The following is a 12,900-nucleotide window of genomic DNA, read 5'->3' on the forward strand; positions in this document are numbered from 1 at the left end:
CATAGTGATCACTGATCATATAATGAAATTTATCAGGGGATACTCACAAAGAACATCCATGCTAACCACTCTGCCACAGAGGTCGACAGGGGCAGGGGAAGAAAGTGTACCTGGCCAGGACTGTTTGGCGCCTTCTGTAATCATGTACAGTCATGGACACTTCTAGGTTGGAATTGTCCTATTGAAGGTCGATGGAATCGTTACAACCCAGAAGTGTCCGCGACTGTACAACTTCTCCGATGGCGTGGTCGCCTTGCAATCAATGGGTCCGGGGATCAATACCCTGTGGAGGTACATAGTGGTTCGGATCACTCTAAACTGCAGACTCAGTCCCGATTAGCCTATCTGTGCTTAAAGTAGACTTAAAGGAGAACTCAAAACTCTTTCATCATGTATGCATTTTACGTTGGGAGCAGCGCTGATTAAAGACAGAGGGGATCAAAAAGGACAAACCATTACTGTTTTTTCTATTCCTTTGTTGCAAGAATGAACTTGGTACTTCACCTTCGTACTATTGGGTAAATAATAAGGAACATTAGAAGTAAGTTTATATAAAATTTAAATTGTTTATGTGACAAAAACGGGGAATTTAAGTCGATGGCATAAATTTGGGGAACGAACCATCTTCTGTGCTTTGCATTGTCTTAATACATTTACATCAAAAATAGAGCCGGTCCCCGTAACGGAGTGGTTAGCATATCGCGCTATGACGTCAGGGGTCCCGGGTTCAAATCCCGGCCTGGGCATGGATGTTTGTGAGTGTCCTTTCATCAATTTCATCATCACTCATCCCCATCTTTGCAAATTAGCCAAAAGTGGCACAAAAAGCGAAGTAAAAGAAAGCAAATCAAATCAAACATCAAAAATAGCAATTTTTCCCACAAAGATGATTACAAAATTTACGGAAGGCCCCCAAGAAGAATATCACTGTTGTATTATTTTTTTTAAAATCATAATTTAATGAATATAATAATGATGTTAATAAATGCTCTCTCCATAATCCTTAGATATTCGTTACAGAAAATATAATTATGACGTCACGATGCTATTGCTTCTCGTAAAATCTTAGGAATGCTGGAACAAGTTGTTTATATCATAATGCTTCAGGAATATAGAAATAAAATATTTGAAAACTACTTGTATAGAGATTAAAAGCCATGTTAAATGACCTAAATACAAAAACAAATAAAAAATACTGGGTTATCGTACAGAAATGCCTTGTAAATTTGACCTCATTCTTCTCGTGAGATGTTGCAAAATTTCCATTCCATAAAACACAACCATTTCAAACCGTATCTTGAATGATTTTGTTGATAATGTATCTACATCGTATTCTATAGTACTGTATTGTATGCATCAGTATGTGGACACTTTATATTGTTCTGGTTGGAAGCTCTTTCGTATTTCAGTGTCAAAATCAGATCACCATAAGTTCTAAATATCCATCACAGCGGCAAGTTCCTGGTACCAATTTTATGACTTTATAATAACGATTAGAAATGTGGAATAAAACTAGATATGTTCAATTTTAAAACAATATCCGGAGTTGGCAGTACTGTTGGTCAAGTGACAATGATCTATGTTTTTTTTTTTGTCCTTGTTTTTTCCTTTGCAAGGTACTTACGTTCCTGCAAAAAACGAACATTGGCATCTTGTTTTGATTTCAAAGTACTTCATCCGCGGAAATTAGATGAATCATTATCTACACACACATACACACATACATACTTACATACATACATACAAACAAATATATATATATATATATATATATATATATATATATATATATATATATATATAAAGTAAAAAAAAGTGCTCCCCTGTGCTATGCACCACGCCATGAAGGGGTATGGGGTATAGGGAGTGTATGTAGGGGTATGTGGGGGTAGGGCCGCACACTTTCTTGATCACGGCCGAAGGTGGGGTTGATGTGATCAGCACCACGCCCCTGACAGCCTTTACCCCCCCCCCCCTCCGCAGAGTTTCCTCCAGGTACCCACTTTATATGACGCTGGGTGGGCGCCGGAGGCGCTCGGACAGGTGGAAAAAATCCCGATACTCCCCCGCCGGAAATTGAACCCGGGTCTCTCGCATGGTAGTCAGACGTCCTAACGACTTAGCTACCAGTCAGGCAAATACAGTGATTTTAATATTTTACCTAAAAGGCTTTAAAATGAAATATTCCTTTTTGAAAATTTTGAAAGCTTTCGATTAGTATAAAAAGCACTGGAACAAAAATTAAAAACAACAACGAAGAAATAAGCCAACAATTTCAAGTTACGTCAAGTAGCGCAATGAAAGTGTAGAAAGTAAAGTTACTGTGTGTAACATCCAATAAAACATCTCTGCGTAATGCACAGAATGTTCGCTATGAATAAGAGATAAAAGGTAGAAATTAACAAATATCTTATTATTCAATTCCTAAAATACAGCATTGCAATCGCATGAAACACATAAATACACAAACACATAAGAACATCACATAAAAATGCACAATGTGATATTTGGAACATAATTATTTTATAATACATAATGAGTACATGTAATTAAATCATATCACACGGTAACAGTTAATATATTATAACGAGTTTTGGTATTTGGCTCAGCACACTGTTAGCTATTTATTACTTCCCGACAGTATGTTCTTCTTATTTTATTTTTTTTGCTAAGTTAATACCTGAGTAAATCATTGAGTATAATTGTATTGGCAATGATCAGAAATTAGCTAGAAAGCAAGATAAACATAACTGGTAACTAGGGGTCGGAAGCTGATGATCTAAAGATTATTGTATAAAATGTCTACAAAATGACCTCAAAATTACAAAAAACCAAATGACTTTTCTTACTTTAGATGTAAAGAGGTAAGCCTGAATTTTTCATCAATGGCAGAAAAGTCACACTGCTGGTAAAAGTACTTGATTCATTCGACAAAATAAGATGTTTGGTAGTTTAATTTACTAAAACTAATAGGGAGATACAATTTAATACCATCACCATCTTTATTGGCAAGTTCTTTTCTGAGCTTTCACACCGAAACGACGTGTGTCGCGTGTTACTTGCAAGCTTATGCAGCTTAAGTTGCATGAGCGTGAAACTTTGATATTGTTGATATGGTTGATTCGTTCTGAAGCGGCATTTGTCACCTGTCGCTAATCACTTCGATATGAAATCTATCGTTATGGGCGATCAGGTGACAAGAAGATGCCTTCTCTCTCTCTCTCTCTCTAGCAATTTGAGCCGAAGTAAAGGATAGAATTTTTCGATGCAGAATTTTGAAATAAATTAATACCGTTAAAATGCAATGAACGAGGTGAAGAAACAACATGCAGTTAAGAAACCCACAAAATAATTAAAATGCAATAAAAACTTGCAAAATTACCCACAAATGGCCAATAATCCCCCAAAAATGTAAACAACATTATGTTTCCTGGTTATAATTGAATATAAATAAACCACCATAACGTTTACCACCATTTCCGAAAAGAGAAATAGGACTTTTCAATTCCCGAGCCCTAGCTTTAGCCCAAAGTGCTGAAATTAGACTATTCCATATGTCGACAATACCGTGACCATGAAAATAGTAACAAGTAGTCTGCATTGTTCTTTTGACTGTTTCGTCAAGTCAACCAAAGAAGAACTTCACCATCGAGCTTCCAGTTTGATTTTGAAAGGTTCCGGTGACACAGAAACTCCTCCCACAGGCTTCGTGCTTGGAGGGGGGTCTCCATGGGGAATTTGCAACCTGTACTTTTGCATGATCGCTGAGAAGAAGAGGAACAGGTTGTTCCTTGCTAGAGACTCCCCAATGCAAGATCGCTTTCCTAGAAAATAATAATAATTCACATTATTTACATTCATAGATGTGGAAAACGTCATACATTGCAAATTACTTGTGAACAATCTGAACTTTAGAAGAGCTTACACAGCAGCGTAGCAAGACCCATGGGGTCTCCGGGGCAAACTACTCAACTGGGGACCCAAGTTACTGCTATTATAGCAGCTGGATCTACGTATGCAACAAATTCGTAGTTTTAGCATATGAGGTGTAAGCATCTTAACTACGATTTTCTTTCTTTATTCTTTACATGCAAAAGCATCGATAACTTTGTTAAAATAGATTTCATTGGGTCTGGCATTTTCAATCGGAAGTAAAGCCAGACCACTAAAGTGTTCCTGACCCGCTCCTAGTACTGCGTAAATAAGTTTTCTATAATTTTCAATTTAGAAAACTATCTCCCTACCTTTGCTACTGTGACAGGAACATTAGCCTAAGGAACATGAAACGAGCCGTACGCACATCAGAATAAATGCCAGTTAATTAACTACTTAACTATGTTGTACCAGCAAGTTCTTTCGTATCATTCGTGTCATTTATTTTGTGTTTGAAAGAATATCTGATGTTTGTGACTGAAATAAAGGTTTGCGAAACTCAGTGTCTATATGTTGAACCACATTATATATGGCGATCGTGAAGGAGTGGTGATCACAGTGCGCTACAGCGCCAGGGGTCCCGAGTTCGAATCCCGGCCTGGCCATGGATATTCTTTGCGAGTGTCCCTTAATGACTTTCACATATCATCACTCAACAAATGTTATCGTCACGATTAGCCAAAATTGGCAGAAAAGCTACTCTAAATAACAACACTAACATCAAATCAAATCACTTTCTATGTGTCTACAACGGCTTTCACATCTTTAAAAAGATTATCAAGTTGTGAGCAAATTGTGTCTATAATACAATAAAATGTTGACACCTTGAACCAGCTCTCTCTCGGTTGGTCTTTGGTCCTGTCAGAGTTCGTCAAAGTACTTTCTTATCTTTTTGATTCTTTTGTCAGAAACTGCACTTGAAATTTAACACTTCATCATGTCGACAAGTGATTCAAATGATCCCCAAAGCTCAGTCACTTCTAAGAGATCATATGCAGCTATAACAGAACGACTTAGAAGTGATATTTATCTGCTACAAGACTTTACAATGAACAGTTAATCTGAAAGATCAAATTTTTCCCTTAAGGCCAGTAGCCTCACTTCTTTCACTTAGCATTCTGCTTGTTAATATTATGTAAGATAAAGGTTTCAAAACATCACAAAACTTCTCTTCTTATCTCCATCCATGTCCATGATTTGGGTTCGGCTCTTTTAACTCTTGACATGGCAGAATACTATTACCAAAAAAAGTAAACATTCTAAACTGTTTCTTTTTTTTAAATAACAGATCTATGTCTCGGTTACTTTCCACAGTATCTTCAAGAACCATATTTAAATTATGACTAACGCAATATACGTAATAAGCTTGAGGTGCAAGTTGTTGGGTTATTTTTTGTACGTACACAGATTTTTCGACCAGCGTTGCAATCCTAGTTTAACAGTGTCAAAAATTTCATGATTTTACCCAGCTATCATTCATTGCTGAGCACAGCAATTCCTAAATGTAGCATAATTATCGTAGACGTGCACACGTTACTATAATCTGATTGCAGTGCCAGTTTAACAAAAAAGATGAGTCAGAAAATTCAATTTTGGTCTTTCGGGACCTTTTTGCCTCTGGGGCCCCGGGGCACCTCTCCGGCTGACCCAGCCTAGTTACGCCCCTGAGCATACAGAAATTCAGTATTTGGGAGAGGTCTCCAATACATACAATTCTGACTATCACTAGTATTTAAAGAGAATTAACATTTCAAAGAACATACCAATGGTAAAAACATAAATATTACTTCGAAACATAACTAAAATTTAACAGACATATGTGAATAATATAATTGTTTAAAGCAGTGGCGTACGCATGGGGGGGTTACGGGGTTTAAACCCCCCTTGAGCTTGTGAATTATGATGAAAAATGCTGTGGAAAAAAAATTAAATGGCCAATTTACCACAGTCAAAGATCTGGGACAATACTATTACTATTACTACATCTACTACTACTACTACTACTACTACCACTAATAATAATAATAATAATAATTTGAATTATTATTTCCGTGTAGCATGGAGAAAAGCACAGCATTCCAAGCACACGCGTCTTTCAGAGTGATGCCTTGAAAATAAGCACAAGTTCTTGAAAGTGAAATATGAGGGTAACTATGATTTAAAAGAGAAGTAAAATGTTTTGTATTTCAGTTGCAACAATGTTCAATACTCTGGCGTACGCAGTTTTTTTGGGGGGGAGGGACCGGAATAGTAAATGTGGATAACACATGGCTTCGTTTTGGAGGGCAGGATACATAATAAAATATTTCGTATTTTTGGAGCTTTTCAGTCTATTAAAATTGTATTCAAAGACAAAAATGTTAATCGGGACTCACTTTAAAAGAGGTTTCGTATTTACACATTTTGATTTTTTAAAGTTCTTAACGGATTTTTATTTGAAAATTCTGATTTTCTCAAAATTTTGGTAGGGGCTGTTGCATCATCGGTAGAGGCATGCATATTTCGTTTTTGACAAATAGAAAACGAAATTTGAAATAACACATTGCAATGTTAATTTTTAAGGTTTCTGAAAGGTGTGAGAAATAACCCCCCCCCCCCCCTTGACGAAATCCTGCGTATGCTACTGGTTAAAAGTATGGCAGAAAACCTCCAGAATGCAGCCATAAAATATATGATGCGGTAGCATCATACCTAATTCATTGAATGGCTAATCACGAAGATGATGATGAATGGTGATAAGATGAAATGGTTGAAGAGACAATCACAAACACACATATTCACGATTAGCCAAAAATGGCAGAAAAGCTAAGTAAAATAGAGCAAATCAATCGATCAATCAACAAATGCACATGAAGAAAACACGACAGAGGATTCTATTGGCTGTCAGTCCAGACGCGAGGGATTCGTTAGCCTGCAAGAATGCAATCGAGGGCATACTACGTGGAGGTGAGGTTGACCACCTAATTCATTGTACGGTACATGTCGTTGCGTACACCCACCCGGTCGATCTACCATCAAAAGAAAAACCCTAGCAACTGCTTCGCGAGCGAAAGGCCCAAGAACCCTTGCACATAAACACACATTACACACACAACCTAGGAAGAAATGCCTAGGTACACACATGAGCAAAACTGATGTACTAATACAACCTTTCTCACAAGTAGCCGCGATTGGGTTACAAAACTGGGGGGAGGGGCAAGGTGTCAAAACTGAGAGGGGCAAGATGTCAACTTCCCTTTGCAGATAAGGTTTACCATAGCGCGGGGGCAATGTGTCAAAAGTGGGGGCAGGCAACTGGCCTCCTTAGTCGCCGCCACTGTCTCTCACTTTTCAGAACTATGCACCGGATAACAACACTCACCACCATACTATCACTCACCATAACGACCACCCAATCCCAAGGTACAGGCCATGTGTAGATTATCTCCGGACTATTCCTACAAGACCTTCCAGAAACTTCCACATGACTACGCCATCCCGCTACATTACACAATCAATATGGAAATTCCCCAAAATAACAAATCCTCATCAATCCTACATTAAATGATATACTCAAAATTCGACGCTACCTCTGCCAACTGTCAACACTCCCAACAGTTAGAAAAACTACACTCCCACCTCTTTTCGCACTTTTATGTTTTCCAGAACCCCCTCCCCCCACAGCATATCATACCTCCCATGATTTTTGAGATTCACCCAATTTCCCTCATCAATGTGTGTGTTTAAATGTGAGTACAAAGGACTTAATAAGGATTAAGTGCTTAGACATATCAGAATAAACAGAATTAGCAATGAAAACCTTGCCTAAGCCAAACACAAAAGCAATGAAAACCTTACCTAAGCCAAACACAAAAACAATGAAAATCTTACCTAAGCCAAACACAAAAGCAATGAAAACCTTACCTAAGCCAAACACAAAAGCAATGAAAACCTTACCTAAGCCAAACACAAAAGCAATGAAAACCTTACCTAAGCCAAACGCAAAAGCAATCAAAATCTTCCCTCTAAACGAAATGAATAAGAAATCAGACTCTTACCTGCTCCAAACGGTATGAAGAAAACATCATGCTTCTTCAACTCTCCATTTTCATCCAGAAATCTTTCAGGTCGGAACACATCTGGATCCTCCCACACTTTGTGGTCCATGTGGCACGACATTATATTGGAAGCAATTATGGTATTCTGGAACGAAACAAAAATTAAGAAAGCGCTAAAACAAATAAGATTATTTTAGAATAATTGGACTAGATTAAGAAATGCAATTTAAATATTGCGTACAATATGGCATGAAGCAATAGAACTATACTTACGATATGCAATGGTTTCAGTAGGAGAGCTTGAGCTTGCATTCTGTATCGTTGGCATAGGCGCCGACTCCATGGGGCTTGGGGGGGGCCTCGAGCCCCCCCCCCCCAATGTTAACGATGTGGGGGCAGAGCCCCAAAATAATTTTGCTTAAGAGGATCTAATGTATTATTTTGCTTCTCTTGTAAAGTTTACTCTGAATTGTGCAACATGAACTTAACTTTAAATACACATTTGAAATGTTCTAGACCATCAACTTTGGGGGGCTGAGACCGCTAAACCATCAACTTTGAGGGGGATATGACCAGAGACAGTAAAACACATGACTTATTACTGGGGCTTGGAAGTTGAAGACTATACATTGCCAAAAAAAGACCTATAAAAAGACCTAAAAATATAAAAAGGGCCTAAAAACGAAAAAAGGACATATAAAAGTGATCCAAATTAATTAATAGCTTCAGTTCTAATTACATATTTAATGAACATGCGCGGCACCTCCTTATCTGACTTGAGATATTTTCAGGCGCGTGCTGTCTGGTTGTATACACCTTGCTGAAAGCTTCAAAACAAGAGAAAGTTGCCACTTACACCTTCCAGACAAGTTACGGTTAAAGGACCTTGTGCCGTACCTGCTTCAGTCGTCCAAAAATGTTTTTCTCTCGTTTCAGGGATGGTTCAAATATATTTATTTCTCTCTTTTTTTTATTTCTTTACTACAGAAAGGATGTTTAAGAGGTGATGAACTGATGATGATTCGAATTGAGAAAGGTCAGTAAAAACCTAGTCGAAAGAAGGTGAAGTTGCAAAACAAAAAGCCGTTAAGACCTAAAAATAGGCTAAAAAAGGACCAATAAGCCAAAAAAAGCCGAAAAAGGCAGAAAAGGACAAATAAAACCCACCTTTTTCTGGCCTACAATGACCCAAAATGAACATATATTATGTTGGGCCTCGTCTTTGGACACTAGGGAAAAAATGATTTTTCCTCAACTTCCGAGCCCTAGTTATTACTATATACTAAGTATATAATTATGAGTATTGTTAACATTTTTACTAAAAAGAGTTTCAAAGGACGATGTGCATGTACTAGGGGAGTGGATGGAAGTTCGAGCTACAAATGGCTCTCACATGACATTCAGAACGAGATCATTGATATATTAGGGAGATCTGTTTTGCGCTCCGTGGTAGCAGATATTAAAAGTTTGGAATATTTTGTTATTATGGTTGACGAAACTCGTGACATATCCATCCGTGAACAATTGACATTCTGTATTCGAACTGTGAATGAAAATTTTGATATTTTTGAGGAATTCATTGGCTTTTACGAGATTCCGAACACAGGCCAAAACTTAAAAAAGGGAGGGAGTGAGTAATTCATTAATTTATTTCAGTGATCTGAGCCCCCACAATAATTTTGACAAGTCGGCATCCCTGATCGTTGGAAAGAATGTTAGAATGATAGATGCAGTGTTTATTGTCAAGATTTAAAACAAACTGAATACAGATGAACGGAAAACCTTTGGTAATTAAAACATGAAGAGAAATGTAGCAATAGTATAAATATGGAATATTTATGTCAAACAATGTTTGAAAATATGGAAATTGTATGAAGGGCTAAGGTGTAAAACATGGTAAGTGTCATTTTGGTATTTTTTGAGTTACAAAGTAACTCCTTCAATTTTCGAATAAAATTGCCATGTCATACAATTTGCATTGGACTCAGAGAAGCCTTGTGAAATCGATAAACAGAACACCAAAACAATTTATCTACAGTATAGCTTCTAATAACTTTTTCATAATGAACTCAGAAATGACCGAAATGTCACTTGCCATGTTTTATGTTTTACACCCGAGCCCTTCGCAATGTAAAAATAACTAAATATGTAAATACAAAATAACATCATATGAAGATATGTATTTACATATAAATACATTTTACGCTTATCAACCATTAACTTTCACCTGGCAAATTATGAATTTCACTTAAAAATTAGCAAATTAACTCCTTTCTATCTTTATCGTTATCTGTGACCAGGTGACAAGATGACTTGCCGAACCCTGTTAAGTACAGTAACTATACTCTGTCCTAATTATCTCTGGAGCAAGGACACGCATAGCGGCAATGAAAGGGGTGGGGGAATCGAGTGGGCTGAGCGAAGCAGTACTCACTGCTGTGAAGGCTGGTAACTGCAGTCGCTTTCCCCCCTCCACGCAATCCCAACCCTCTCACGTGTTCATTGGTGGAGCCATCTCGCATCACTACTTGCGCAGAGTTTCGTTTTCGTTCGCTTACTTCAGAGATAGCCGGGACAGAGTATACTTAGTATATGAATGGTAACGTACCTTTGGTACTGTGTAGCCTTTGAAGGTGCTCCATTTCGCACAGCACCGCAAGGGAACGGGGACAGCTGGTCTGATGCGAAGGGTCTCGTTTATGGTCGCCTCAATATAAGGCAAACTGAAATTATAAACGAGGAGAAAAATTACAGATTAAAACAATATTTCTCTTACATATTTCCTCCATCACATTGTCAATTAAGGTATGACGCCAATGAACGGAATAGATGACACCTCTACTTAACGGGTACTTTTTTAATCCCCGGCAGAAATACATTATGGTACAGTCAACGGCAAAAATAATGGTAGGCAAATTGTCCGCCACTATTTTCATTACTTTTCATTCTACATCCTGTGTTGTTTTAAGGAATGAAACTATGTTGGTTCGAAGCAGGAATTGTTCTCTGCTTATTGACGTCATTATTTCAATTCATTGTAATCACATTGTGTAATACAGACCGAGAACTTATTTCTCAGCAACGGACATTCTCGATAACGGATTGTTAGTAGCTAAAATAATTATATTATAAAATGTACTATATTAATCGTAATTTGGTTACTGTTATTGTTTTTACTATTGAATTTTATGTCAACGACCTGAACCCCCTACAAAAGTTTCTGGCGACACGCATGAACTGAAAGAGTGTTTTGTTGGAAAATGCCTTACTTGCCCTTCCCCTAGACTTAAAAAGTTCTGCAGACTTACATGCATAAGCTGAACCTCGCCGGCTGAATAAAGGTCTATTAGTGTTATTGTTAATAGTAGAAGCAGTAGTAAATCAGGGTGTCTACCGGTAAAGAAAGCCATGAACGTCATGAAAGTCAAGAAAAGTAAACAAGTAGGTAAAGAAGTCAATAAAAAAAGTCAAGAAATTATACTTGTGGTCAGTGTTTGCTATCACAATAACCGACTGATTGATTTAGTTTATTTTACTTCACTTTTGTGCCTCTTTGGCTAATCGCCGAGATGAGGATAAATGATGGCAATGCAGTCCAGGATGCATAATAGAGAAAGCAGGTGAAATTCTCTTGTTAAATACGGCTTCAGTTTTCATCTTACCTAAGCTTTTAGTAGGGGTTGCTCATTAAATAAATATTTATTTTCTTAATTGATAATTTCCTACTTTACCTAATTAGGGGTCGTATAAATGAAGGTTAAGAAAAACTTTTAAAGAGGCCAAGAAAAAGTCATGCTTACCTTTGCCTGTCCGCGAGCGAAGGTAACCTGTCTTTCCCCACGACCTTATCCAAGTCGCTTTGTATTCGCTCCTGTATCTTGGGGTTGAGCATCATGTAGAGAAGGGCGAACCTTAGAGTGCCCGATGTGGTGTGGACCCCAGCGAGGAACAAGTCGAAGCATATCCCCCGCAATTGATGAACTGCGAAGAGAAAAAGCAAACACGAATTTAGGAATTTCGCTGAAAAAAACAACAGTAAATTGAAAGAAGATAGAATGAGGGCTTCCTTACTTTTGGAATAGTTACATGTAATTTAGGTGTCTCACCAACAACCGAAGTTTCCGTGAATATATAATTAAAACACAAATTTTGAAAACACTACTTAGATTAGAAGTACAACCTTGAATTAGAAGCGTTTTCGAATATTTCTTTTGAAAAGTCTACGGTTCTTACAAGGACATAAACACAGTTTTCAACGTATTGTGTTTTTGTGCTTGTAAGAACCGTAATCCATTCAAGAGAAATAATTCTACAATGCAAGGACATACGTACAGTCACCGACAATAAAAATGGGACACCTAGATCTTAAAATACATACTAGCTTCCCTGAAAGGCGATATGTGTGTTGCATAACTCTACGACGAAAAGTGATCTAGGTGTCCCATTTTTATTGTCTGTGACTGTACATACCTACAAGGAGGAAAAAAAGAGTTTTCGAATATTCTGTATACTTTTTAATCTACCTTACAATCACGATAGATCTAACGGTAAATTAAATGTTTGTGGACTTATGGAGAGAAATACAGTGGTAGTTAAATTAATACAACTATTTACATACAAGTTTAATTACAGTTCTAATTAATGTCATTCTTAATATAATAAAACTTAAAATAATTGATAGAAATGTATACCGTGTGCAGAAAGTCACGATACTATTTATAGTTCAAAAGCGTATTATACGCAAGCGAAATTGGCGTGAAAATTTGTGTGTTGAGAAGAATGTTTATGCTCCTTACATACGTTGTATGGCAATAATTCCGTTTTTCAGATAGAGGTCAGAATATACGTTCATTCAGTTCAATACAGTTTCTGCACTGATTACCGAAATTTCTTTCACAATAATAATATGTGTAACTCTGTCATTTGTGGG

General features: G+C 37.3%; 1 protein-coding gene across 1 annotated transcript in view; it reads right to left on the bottom strand.

Moving 5' to 3' along the window:
- Nucleotides 1-12,900, bottom strand: part of LOC145985665 (uncharacterized) — a 69,287-nt gene that overhangs the window by 27,961 nt on the left and 28,426 nt on the right. The window contains exons 6-10 of the mRNA XM_083119735.1: nt 11,771-11,951; nt 10,579-10,693; nt 7,971-8,115; nt 3,647-3,824; nt 1,625-1,628 (exon numbers count right to left, since the gene is read on the bottom strand). Of these exons, the coding sequence (XP_082975861.1) occupies nt 1,625-1,628; nt 3,647-3,824; nt 7,971-8,115; nt 10,579-10,693; nt 11,771-11,951 (623 nt within the window). The remainder of the gene's footprint in view (nt 1-1,624; nt 1,629-3,646; nt 3,825-7,970; nt 8,116-10,578; nt 10,694-11,770; nt 11,952-12,900) is intronic.

Source organism: Lepisma saccharinum, chromosome 3 (assembly GCF_977018435.1).
Source record: "Lepisma saccharinum chromosome 3, izLepSacc3.1, whole genome shotgun sequence".
NCBI classification, from domain to species: Eukaryota; Metazoa; Arthropoda; class Insecta; order Zygentoma; family Lepismatidae; genus Lepisma; species Lepisma saccharinum.